This window comes from Buteo buteo, chromosome 3, assembly GCF_964188355.1.
Source record: "Buteo buteo chromosome 3, bButBut1.hap1.1, whole genome shotgun sequence".
In the NCBI taxonomy this organism is placed as follows: domain Eukaryota; kingdom Metazoa; phylum Chordata; class Aves; order Accipitriformes; family Accipitridae; genus Buteo; species Buteo buteo.
Window position 1 is genome coordinate 75,765,472 of NC_134173.1, and position 12,735 is coordinate 75,778,206.

The 12,735-nt window shown below is 42.9% G+C and overlaps 1 protein-coding gene across 24 annotated transcripts in view; it reads right to left on the reverse strand.

Moving 5' to 3' along the window:
* Positions 1-12,735, reverse strand: part of TSNARE1 (t-SNARE domain containing 1) — a 489,936-nt gene that overhangs the window by 365,504 nt on the left and 111,697 nt on the right. For all 24 annotated transcript variants that reach the window (XM_075024058.1, XM_075024043.1, XM_075024060.1 and 21 more), the window contains one exon: positions 11,905-12,027. In XM_075024058.1, the coding sequence (XP_074880159.1) occupies positions 11,905-11,989 (85 nt within the window). In that variant the 5' untranslated portion in view covers positions 11,990-12,027. The remainder of the gene's footprint in view (positions 1-11,904; positions 12,028-12,735) is intronic.

Genomic DNA, 12,735 nt, shown 5'->3' on the forward strand with positions numbered 1-12,735 from the left:
TTATCACCTGCCTCCCACTTCAGTGTATAAGCTTAACTCCCATTAAAAACACTGGGTTTAGAAGGAACAAAAGCATCTTTAAGGTACTTAGGATGTGTTCATATAGAAAGAAAAAAAAAAAAGTATCATCATCCCACTGTGGCCCTCAGCAGCCACAGAAAGGTAAGAAACACAGACATCCCAATAACCTGTTCCTACTTAGTTCATCTAAAGATGTTGCATGAAACCACCCTGGCGCTGGTATAAGAGGACACCCCAAAGCCAGCCTCCTGCTCACCCAGCACATTTCAAAGACGAGGACCTTCTCATTGAGTCCCACCTGCTTATAAAGCAGTAGAGGGCATTATTTCCAGGACGTTCAATGAAGTTACTGCTATGCGGGGCTGGATTAAAGCCAGCACATCAGTTTGGTCAGTCCCTCGGTGTGTTTTAAGTTCAAAGCGGATGGTGACGGTCACCTGGGAATGTGTGCTGCCAAGCAGAGGAGATGTGACACAGTTGTGCTGGCCACTGCCCTGCCGGCCATCTGGTGAGATGGCAGCAAGCCTGGCTGCTAGACATGTGGGTCTTTGCCAGGGACAAAAGGATCAAATTTTTTCAGATAGACTAAGCCCAATTAAAACTAAAAATGGTACGTTAGCCCAAGGAAGATGCTCTGCGATTTGGAAGAAGTGTGGACACTCCCCGGTGTTACCAGACAAGAGGCATTCTGTCCAACCCCCATGACTCTGTGGACTGGTACATGGATGACAATGGCAAATAGTCTTGAAACAACAAGGAGTGTCAGTCTCTGACCGTGACCTCTAAAAAAATGAATTATTTGGGGCAAGAAAGCATATGCATTGCAGAAAGGCATGGAAACCAGAGAATATAACGCATGTACTTCTTGGGATGTCACAACTAAAGGTTGTGAGAGACAGGGCCTGCTCTTCATAGCTTGAAGAGGCATTACTAACAGCGTGATCCATGGCTCTTTAAGACTGTCTTTAAGTCTTCGACACTGGTTTCTCCAGCCCTGACATCCACGTATGCAGAAGCAGTACCCTGAAGGGCAAAACCTGCCCTACTTCACTCTCCAGATGCTTCATTTCCATCTCAGCCAAGGGAAGAAGTTGCGGGCAAGTCAGAGTGTCTGTGATGACAACCTGTACCAAACTCCCACAGTTACAGGACAGAAGAAATTATGCTTTTTTCAAGTGCTTCTCCAGACTAAGAAACCATCCAGTGAGAAGAAAGAGGAGCATCCATGGAAGATAGCTGTTAACCAGTTCTGCTAAAAGAAGAGAAAGAAAACCTAAATCTACATGACTGTCCACTAGCAAGTTTTGGTTTTTTTCAAGTAATTCCTTTAAAATTTAAAAGCAAGTTTACACCTTGTTGGCTTTCTACTGTGCAGATGTTCAAAAATCCCAGTAGCAAAGCTCATGCACAGTTCTGCTGAAGCATGAGACCAGGACAGAAACAGCTCAGCTCAAAGGATGGCCAGTGCTAGATGAGAGCAAGCCCTGTGAATCGCAAGCCAAGAAACTGCATTGGCTAAAGCAGTCCCAGTTTTAAGGGAATAACCAAGATTTAATAGCAAGGGTCTCTGGCTAAGGAAAACTCCCCAGCTCAGGAACGGGGAGGAAAAAAGCCTTTTCCATGGAAATCATGCCAGCTTCAAACCTTAGGATATAATTCCCAAGGGAAACAGAGCAGGCAATGGGTTCAGTTTGTGAGCAGGAATCCTTCCACGACACAAATCCCTCATCCATCAAATGAGGATAAAACTCATTTTCTGCAGGGGATTAAACACCGCTGGGATGGGAGAGGGCAGAGCTATCCTCCAGCCGCCACAGGGGCAAGAGACCGTGAGCTTTCCACTTGCTTTTCCCACCACCATACCATGGTTCAGCAGTACAAGGGGTGAGCAGGTGGAGAGCTATCAAGTGCAGCCAACTTTGCGCTATTTTCCTGGCTAAGCTTATTGCATTTGGGAATTTATGAATAAATCAGCAGGGCTTTGATTTATTCCTTCTTCTTCACCCTGTGTTTTCCAGCTTGGGATCAGGAAACAATGGGAAATTGGGTTTAGAAACACCTATACAATCACTTGCACACCTCAAAACCTATGCAAGCCGCTTGTTCCACCCCACTACAACCATCTGTGGCGACTGTCATTACCTTCAGCCACACCAACAGCCACTAAAGGTGCTCATGAATCCCAACCATTAATATCCAAGTCTAACAGAGAAATTCAGGGAAGATCTGCAACACGTACGTCTTACCTTCCAATTTAAAATCCCCCCTTGCTCCTAAGTGCTTTCCATCCACGCTAATTCACCCTAATCCTCAATCTACCTGCTTACATCTGTTGTGTCCTTCCTCACTGTTGATCTTTAATCCCTGCCCACTTCTAGCTGCCAGTGTCTGTCTCCAAACAAACATCAATCTGGAAGAGAATTAGAAATTATATTTCTGGACTGAGAGCATGGATAAAAGATTTATTCTTTTTTTTTTCTACTCAACCCATATTCTGCTTGAGTAACACACATTTTGGGGTTGGCTGTGTCTACCCTCGCATAGTACAAATAAATACAACACTGTAGTTATGTTTCAGAACAGCAATCCACCACTACAGTATTTCAGCATCTATATAAATCTCCATTCCCATTTTGCTGCTAGGAACAAATATTATAAAACTCCATTTGTGTCTTCAAAGAGAAAAAGGAAAAAGCACACATACACAAGTAATGCTAAATTCCATTCTTCTAATCGATTAAGAAAAACTTATTCTCCATCCTTAAGAATTTAATTAATTAGACAATACTAGGCAGCAGGAGAGGAAGAAAACAAGAAAACAGGGAAGTTAAGAGATTTGCACGACGCCACACTACAGAGCAGTGGCAGAGATGATCAAGACTCGGAAGCTCAACACTTTCAAGTCCAGAACCTTAAAGTTTAACAGGATTTTCCTCCCACATCAAAAAAAAGTGTTCTTCATTCAGTACTGAAAACCAGTGGACTGCAGCTTCCAGTCTCAGTATTTTGGACATGCTTTCAAGAAAAAAAAAAAAAAAAAAAAGAGCAATATATGTGTCAAACAGGAATTAATCCCAGCATAAGAAATTTTACAATAGATTGGCTATTAGGTACCACCTAGGTTTAAAACAAATTCCTGTTTATCCATTCAAAAATGCATACCTTAGCTCCGTCTTACAAATAGGTAAAGGAGTGCATAACCTTTTTTCTTTTAAGAGGAGCAGGTGACTCAGCCACATATTCCCAAGCGATGCTGTGGGCTTCTCCAGGGCTGTGCAAGCAAATGAGGAGAAAAATCCCCCTCCTTGAAGGCTCAGAGATCTGCAGGCAGGAGCAGGAGGGATGGAGCAGCGCCTGGACATGTATGTGCTCTCCGAAAAGTCAATGACTTGCTGGGCTATGAGCTGCATTCATGCACAGAGGTTTTGCTAGTTTATATATATATTATTATTTTTTCCCATACCACTGGATGTAAATACACCGCAACCTGACAAATACACTGAGCTCCATCTCACCCAGCGTGCCCTGCAGCACTCACTTTCCATATTACAACAGCACAGGCAGCAGAGGTTAAGTTTTCCCTTCCTAAACTTTATCCCAGGTTTCAGATTCTTTGGATTTGGTCACTCTTAGCAGGCAAAACCCCAAGCAGAAACTCTGCAACACAAAAAAATAATCCCTGTTAATATAAAGTTTGCTTAGCAGCCAAAGATCAGGGTGTTGCAGCACAGTTTCACCCATGCTAACAACCTGAGCTGTGCCAATGTCTGATTTGTACCTGGGGAATGCTTGAGACAAAACAAAATCATGCCAAATATTATTCTAGCTCTCCTTCCAATGCCCAGTAATGTCCATTCCCAAATTTACTGGGGTTACTAAAGCATTAGCAGAGGAGAAGGAGCATGCATTTGATCACTCACTGCACATTAACATCCTTGCAATCCAACCTAGGACAGACCAAGCCAAATTTAATTTCAACCTCACTTGGTTTCCTGATGTGCACTAAAAAAAAAAAAGAAGAAAAAAAAAAAAGACCTTTTAACAAGCTACAAGGGCAGTAAGAACTGCCAGCACCTTCTGAAGAAGGTATCCAACATGGACTGGATAAACCTGTGCTAGCAATGACAGCCTGCTCCTGGACACCACCTTTTCCAGTGAAATTTGGGGGCTCTCCCCTTCATGTAGTGTCAAAGGAGTTGCAGAACCTCAGGAAAAATGCTGGCTGGAGTATTTAGCCTGTCTGGACCCTGGTTCTGCTTTCTCCCTGGGGAGAAGACTGGATGAACCCAACTGGGATGCAGACACTGCCCCAGCAGCCCTGAGCATGGCAAATTGTGAGCAAACCTGGGAATAAGCTCTGACCCAATCTACCACTGATTTCAGACCATAACCTCCCTTCTAGTACATCTGCACGGCACAGCAAGACACAGGCGAGTGCTGGGATGTGCACGGTGAGACAGCGCTGATGGAAAAGCAAACAGCTGCAGAAGAGGAGCTCCAGCCTCAGCCTATTTCCCATGGATCCCCATTCAGCAAGTACGGACAGATGTTCATACAAGGTCATGGAGTAACCCTACTGCTCAATTTCGGCTGTTTCTTGCTTCAGGTAGACTTATTTGTAGGCACAGTTTAAGAAAAAAGGCTCCTGATCCAAGCATCTGATGCTGCCAAGATGCAAAGAAGAGGATGCAAAGCACAGGGTGCAAGACCAGGGGTATAGAAAATGTTAAGGAAGCCTTGCAGCACTTGCAGGAATACAGTCAAGCACTCACTCATGGCTTGTTGGTCAAGGGCTCTAAAGCAAAGACCTCTCTGCTCTCCTAACTGGAGAAGTGCTCTTGAGCAACTGAGAAAGTTGGCAAAGAAGAATTGGATTGAACCGACAGTATTAAAGAAATCTTGGGATCATTGGTGTCTTGTCCAGATCTGAATAGCTTAAACAAGGGCTAATACAAACTTTGCATGAAGCAATAGCTGAGCTTTATTTTTTAATAAAACTTAAATTTTCTTCACTCTGCATCTGAGACAGGGAAAAGCCTTTGCTTACTGGCTCTGCCAGAGATCAGCCAGCTGCAAGAGCAGCCAGAAGCAAAAAGCATTGAGCTGTATTAATTTCAGGAGCTTAAACTAAAGCAGAGGACAGTCTCCTTTAGGGAAATACATCCACCTGGAAAGACATCCCAGGAGGACAGCCTCAGGTCCAGGGTTCACAACCAGGCACCCACTGGGAAACTAAAGGAACCAACAGCATGTTCATTCTGCTCTGCTTTCACTATCAAGGTACCTCTACCCATACGACGAGCAGACTGCAGGGAAAGGATCTTAAACTACTTCTAATTTGACCGTAATTGAGTGGAAAATGGAGCAAGCTATTCTGAGAGGATGAGATGTTTAAATGCATTTCCAGCTGAACGACGCCTAAGGAGAGGCCAGCGTCTTTGCTTTCTGATTTTCTGTTAAAGATTGGGACCACCGGCATGATCTTTGCACGTGTACAGTAAAATGGCTTTGGATGACCAAGACTAACAAATAAAATTGGTAGAAAAAAAGTTTATCTTTATCCAAGAGGTTTTTGGCTTCTTTGGGGTTTTTTTAAGTGCTATGAAGTTGTCAGCTCACCGTCACATATTTCATTAAAACACTTTTTTATTCCAATGGTGTCTTCTAGTTTTGCTAGTTATATAAATAAATGCATAACCACTTAACTTCCCTGAAATACTGAGATTATAGTGAAACATTTATTATAATGTTAAAAGTGCTAGAAGCGATAGGGCAAAGGTTTTCAAAACAAACAGTTTCAAAGTTAATTCTCCTGGCAATTCCTTTTGCTATAAGACATGTTGTTCATTATTCTTTAATATGTCTTTTTATGTTTAGGCTTGTTAATTCATTAAATAACTGCTAAGATCTCCAAGAACTGAATGTAAAACAGAGAATATCCTCTAAATTTAATGAAATTGGACTAAGGAAATAGATTTAAAATGTTTGGAAATCTTGCACAATAGCAAAGAAAAAATATGAAATAATTCCTCTGTAGATGCCACAAAAAGCTTTTTGAGGTTGTCTAGTGGGAGAGATCATCTTATTATGATTTTTTTATATTGTTTGCATCTAGACTTTGACTTGCACTTTATTTCAGGCCAATTAATGACTTATTTAATATGACGCCTGTGTCCTCTACTTCTGTGTCCCCATAAATTCAAGAAAATATGACAGGACCCAAGACTTAGAAGCGAAAGTCAATCATTAAGATTCTCAGAAACTTTTTACACAACATTTGACAAGCCATTTTATTGTTTAGTGCTATATAAAATAGAGGCAAGACCCCTTTCTTTACAGTCCAGGTGGTAAGCTTGGAGTAATATTTGTGAACCCATCTACACACAGCACATAAAAGGTGATAGAGAAAGCACCTTTCATTCTACACTTGACAGGACTCCATCCCAAAAGCACGCTTTCGTTATATTACTGAACGTGACCAAGACACGGTGCAATCCTTCAGTTCTAAAGGCTTTAATTTTTTTAAAATATAACACCACCCTTAATATTGCACTGTAGCTTTAAATCTCCCTAAAAGATTCAAAGATTTTGTTCTTGCTTTCTTCCACTACTTTTAACTCTTTCTAACACTCTATACTAAGGACATTTAAGTGCACGGTTGGGTCCCTCATTGCCCCAGTGAGGAATAGTTGCCACAACCAGACCTAGACCACCTTCCAGACCCTTCAGACAACACCGTATGCTGCAATGACCAAGGGTTTCAGTGTCCCTTTAACAAAACATTGCAAGTATTGGAAGTCATTTGAGAAGCTAATGCAAAAACAAAGCAGTATTCAGGTCCCAATATAGCAAAAGGATTAACCACCTGCTTAATGTTGATTAACCTCAGGGGGACTCCTTGTGTACTTAAGAGTTTGTTATGTGCTTCAGCACTTTGCAGTATCAAGATGTGAAGCTGGCAGTGGATTCATTCCCATGGTTTGCCATCAGACCCAGAGCTGCAATGAGACCGCATGGTGGTTAGGCCACAGTGCTTGTTCATCCACAAGCTTTTGAGTGAGTTTTGTCTACAGAACATCTACCCCAGCTTTAGCCACTGGTCCTGGGTCTCCAGCAGAGCTCTTGCCATCCCTATCCCACCAAAAGGGTGGTGACTGGTATGAGCAACTCCCTGCCGTACAGCACATGAGCTCTCCGACTTTGCCAACCTGGACGCAACAATGAACCCCATGATGCTTTTTCTAAGGACAAACCACTTTCCAAAACTGCTAGGAAAAGAGTGAAATAGGATTGGAGAGGACAGAAGGATGGTCCAACTGCTGAGATGGGACAGAGACAGCACTGCCACCACTTACGTGTGACTTTCCACCCAAGAGTTGGTTGGTGCACCACAGAAGCAGGTAGGTGGTAGAGAGGGGAGGGCAAAGAAAATTATAGACCCGATTCCTGGAAAAATGTTAGAACAAATCATTTAACAATTGCTAAGTATCAAGATGATAATTAGGTGATATATACCCAGCAACCACTGCCAAGAACAACTTGCACAGACCAATCTAATTTTGTTCTGTGACAAGATAACCAACCTAGCAGACAAGGAGAAAGACACATTTGCGATATATCTTGAGTACAACTCTGGCCAGTGTCCCACACGATATCTTCACGAGCAACTGAAGGAAAAATGGTCTAGATGAAGTCACAGTAAAATTAAGCACTGACCCAACAGTCCCTTCAGTGTACCTAGAAACACTGCACCTCTGGAATATGAAATTACCCTCACCCTTTCAAATCTGGCTTTTAATGTCCAGGGCACAGTAAGGTTAATAAAAGCAGTGTTAAAGATTTCCTGGCTTGTGGCATTTTAATTCAAGCTATTTGAATTCCCTGACCTCTATGCCTTCCTGTGTATAGCAGGTTTTGTTCATTTTCCCCACCAAAAGACGGTTTGGGGAAGATAGGCTGAACATGGTAGAGAGTGCATGTTGCACACACCAAAATCGTAAAAATTCAGGGTTTAACTCCTACTGCTGTACAGTGTTTGGTCTCTGTTTACTTTAAATGTGTTTCATTACTTAAAAAAAAAAACTTTTGAAGTCATGTCAATCTTTTTCATTTCTCAGGTTAAAAAATAAAAACAAAACCAAAAAAAACCCAACAACTTGCTACTACCTACTTTCCAACTTCTCCATGCAACACCAATTGCACAGCTGAAGCCCAGAGAAGCTCCTACAAGGAAACAGGGAAACACTTGGTTTTACATGAATTTTTGGGAGCAGAACAAGGACATGAAATGCAGATGCTTCTGGAGAAGGTCATAACTCACAGCTGCAAAGCAGGGACATGGCTTATGCCTCCACTTCCCACTCTTCACTGTTCTTCAGTGGCTGTGGGATGACACTGTCAAGCCCCGAAACTGCTATACTCCAAGTAATCATGGTGGTCTTCCTTGTGACACACCTTAGGGTGCTCCCTGGTTAAGGCTACAGAACATTTGAGCTTTGCTAAGCATGACCTCTCTTTCCTGCCAACAATTTCTGATAGGGAAAAAAAAAGTATTCTTGGTTGTTTTTTTTTACAAAAAATCCTGGATATCCAGCAACACCATCAAAAGCAGAGTTTGAACCAGTTTTCTGACACCCAGGAGTCCCAGGCAAACCAAATTCCTCCACAAACTGCCTCCGGGATTCCTCCCAAAACTGCTGCAAATGGAGCATGTGGATCTCTCTAATTAGGCTGGTCAGCAAGGGCAACTGACACAGGCCCGATGATGGGCTGTAAGTCCATCCATCATCACATCAACCCAGGGCCAAGGAAAGCACCTTCAAGTAATTAATCCTTCCCAGCCTAGGCAGCGCATTTGGATCGAGCAGGGACGAAACTCAGCCAAGATGGACAGACGGGTATTAGGAGAGAGGACACCCTCTTGGTAGTATCACCCTTTATTAAAAAAACCCAACCAAACAAAAAAAAACAACATACAAAATCTGAGCCCCCTTTTCTTTGCTCTCTTTCAGGAAATTAAAGATTTCAAATACGAAGTCCCGAGCAGTTGTTCTTTTCTACATCCTACCCTGCAACCACTTGCCATGACAGGCCTCCAGCTCCTTGGCTAAGCTAGGGCTGCCAAAACCTGCTTTTTCTTTGTATATGACTTCCATGCCAATTTATTACCAAAAGGCTATAAAGCAGTGCCACCCCCATCACCTTTATTGTTGCAGGATCTCAGGGTTTTCTGTTGGATGCCTGAATATTACTGCTGGACCACACGCTACTGTTGGACAGTAACTATCTGCAGGGATGCAGGAATGCTGTTTTTATTTATTTATCAAATATAAAAAGAAAAAGAGGTTTAGAGCACACGCAGAACATGTCCATCAAGGTCTGCCCCCCTCTGTGAGCAGACATACGTATGCCGGCAGGAAGGCCACGCTCTTTTGTTCCAGCCATACCATGATCTAATACAGCGGGCAGTTTTTTCTTAACAAGCTAGTCATCCATCTTTCAGAAGCAGGAGGCAGATGATTCGTGTTGCATTACAGTCTCCTGACAATTAATTAATGACAATATTTGGGGGTACTACAACAAAAGACATCCAGCAAGTGTTGCTCAGTCTCCCACAGCAAAGGGGCATGGGGAGCTACGCAGGTTCAGATGAACATCTCTGATTTCAGACACACAGAATGGAGAAGAGTTTCTCCAAGTTGCCCTCTGCCAACACAGTCAGGTTCCCTCCCTTGCAATCCTTTCCACAGGGACACCTAGCCAAGGGACCAACTCGGTATTTAGCAAGTCCGCAACCAATTTTGGCTTGCTGGGAAAAAATCAACCCTGGTGGACCTTGGTCCATCGCAATGCCACCCAAGATGATCTGTGCATGCATGAAGGGGAACCCAGCACTCAACTCCAAGACATAAGCCAACTTGTTAACAGGCTCCGGCCAGGCAGCCGACAGACAGTGGCTATCTTGAGAAAGCTGATGTTTCTACATCAGCTGCTTTTTGCAATCCACTGAGGGTGGCTTCAGTGTCACATCGGTAACCACCAAACGATGGGCAAGGTGGGCACAATGAGGTATCTCTTCAAATATTTAGAGATTGCAAGTGTCTTGAATTGTTCTGTGCATTTGCATTAAAAATAGTGGTCCTTTCATACAGCACAATAAGTATCCATGAATTTTTAACCTAAACTACAATGCACCAAGATTCATCATTTGTCTAGTCCTCATTTCAATTCTCTTTTCTTATGGTTCTTTCATTGTGCCCAAGTATCCCATTCTTCCTTGCTTTTATGCCTTTAATTTTGCCTTACAGAATAGCCTAGCCACTATTTAGAACTGAACAGACAACTTGCCCTTACTTCAATACCTTTTCCCTGTTCCAAAAAAAATAATCATAATTACACCCAAACTCATAAGAAAACAGAAAACCAAGACAAAAACTCTATGCTTCTTTTATATTTCCATCCGCGGGAACTGCTATTTTCAAAACAACAAAATGTTTCCTGAAGAACATTTGCAGCCCTCAAAACTTGAAAACCAAGTCAGGCTGTATTAATGAACAGTCCAGCCGAAATCAAAGGCAATTTAAGAGAGGAGTGATGTTCTTCCCTGGTGCAAAGCGATAACACAGCCCTTTGCCTTGTTACAAGATCTCCTTTCCTGATGCTTCTGCAGAGGTCTGAACTCTCAGTCGTGTCTACACTGTAGCCACTGCAGCCTCACCCTGCAGGGCAAGCCAGACCCAGGACCCAAATTAAATACAAAAATATGCTCCAGCTAACAAGTCTTGCTGAAAGCCAGACTAGATTAACCCAGATCAAGCCCTACAGAAATTGCCCATCTGGATTGGGATCTGGCGCACATCTAGGCAGCTAGAGATGTGGTCTTATCTGCCCATGTCCATGTGGGCTGGCCTCTTGAACAGCAGCTCAGAAGTGGCAGGATGAGACCTACCTTCCACCTCCATGCACGAGCCAGCCCCATGTCAACAGTGGCAACTGTTGCACTACCCAGTGTTCTTCTGGCAAAGGATGCCTCCTACAACTTGCCTGTGTCAAGAAGGGGACACAATAGAGTCAATGCCTTCAACACACAAAAGCAGGAGGTTATAATCATTAGCTGCGCTCCATGTTATGACAGGGACATTATGAATTTGCTTTTATGAAGCACAGCTTTGACTTGCACATTTGGGACCATTTCACAAACACACGTTGACAGCTGGATGCTTTTCTCTCTCTACTTTAGCATTTCTAGACTCCTTTGGGGCAATGGAGAACAGGTAAGTAAAGTACATCTGGTCTTTTCTTAAAAAGATGCCACAAAAATAGAATTCACAGTCATTTGCAAGACACTGTTTATGGTTTCAGCATTTCCTGAGCAAGTTTTTGACCTTGCTGCCATATCCAAGCACATTTCCCAGATTCAAGCAGCCTCCACAGCAGTTAAGTTACCCTCTGTAGAAGCACAGCCCGCTGCCCTTTGCGCATCTTCCTATCTACTTCAATCATCTGTGTGCCTACAGCCAGCCACAGAGCAACCATTTGGACAAACTTCTTGCAAAGGTGACGGGTAGATAAGGAAAGTCACGAGCAGGTCTAGAGAATATACCATGCTTCTTCTTGTAATCCCCTCAAAAAACCTCCAAAATCCTCATCAGCACTGTTCTTCCACGTTGCAGCCTCAAGTCCTGAGCATGGTAAGATGTGGTGCCTCACCATCCAAACTGAACTCAACAAAAGTTTGGGTTTCACCTTTGAAAATCACTGTCAGAAATGACCTCTGGAGATAATGTTATATTTATACATCAGCCACACTGAACATGAGCAAGTAAAACTTCAGTCCCCAGAGAGTCAAGTAGAATAAATTACAGCAAGGGATCAATACCTTACCAAGGGGTTGATAGCCTTGTCTTGAAGGGCCTCCAAATGGATTCCTGCTCCCAAATCCACTCCCATCAATGGATCCATAAGACATTTTCTAGACAGCAACAGATGTGGAATTATACTTCAAATCTAAGAAAACAGAAAAAGACAGATACAACACTGTTAAAAGTCAGTTAAACCCCAGTATTCTAAGAAAAAAGGGGAAAAAAGGCAAATGAAAAAATACAGGACTATCTCCAAATTTCAGGATGCCCATCTGCAAAAAATAAAAGCACTAAAATCCAGGTCTCCTGGACTACTGCTGATCTTGGGGGCAAACAAGTTATTTGACTTCCCTGTGCCTTATTTTCTCCAGTGATAAAGGGCGACCATTTATCTGATTCAGCCACGGCAAGACTTTTAATTCCTCACTGTTCACAAAGTGCTTTGAGATCCTGAGCTGGTAGGCAAAGACTAGGCACTCGATCAAAAAAAAGGTAATGCTGTCTTCTGGAACATTACCACTACGTAGCTGGCTAGAAGTCTATCCATCATACTGCAGTCTTGATGAGCTCTCAAAAGAGACAGTTTACTGCTATATTATAAGCTCCTGGGCCTCCAGTATAAATATTGGAGGCAGAGTTATTTTTCCTTGCTGGTTTAAAAAAAAAAAAAAAAAAAAAGCTGTAAGGCCTGCAAGGCCTAAGGTAGTAAGGTAGCAGCAGCAGGATGAAATCAATGCAGCACTGCCAGAGAAAGACTATTTCTTCCCCCTTCCCACCTGCCCATCCACAGGTGTTGTCTCACCATGGGCCCCAGATACCCTCCAGCATATCAGCAGAGTCCCAGTACTTTGAT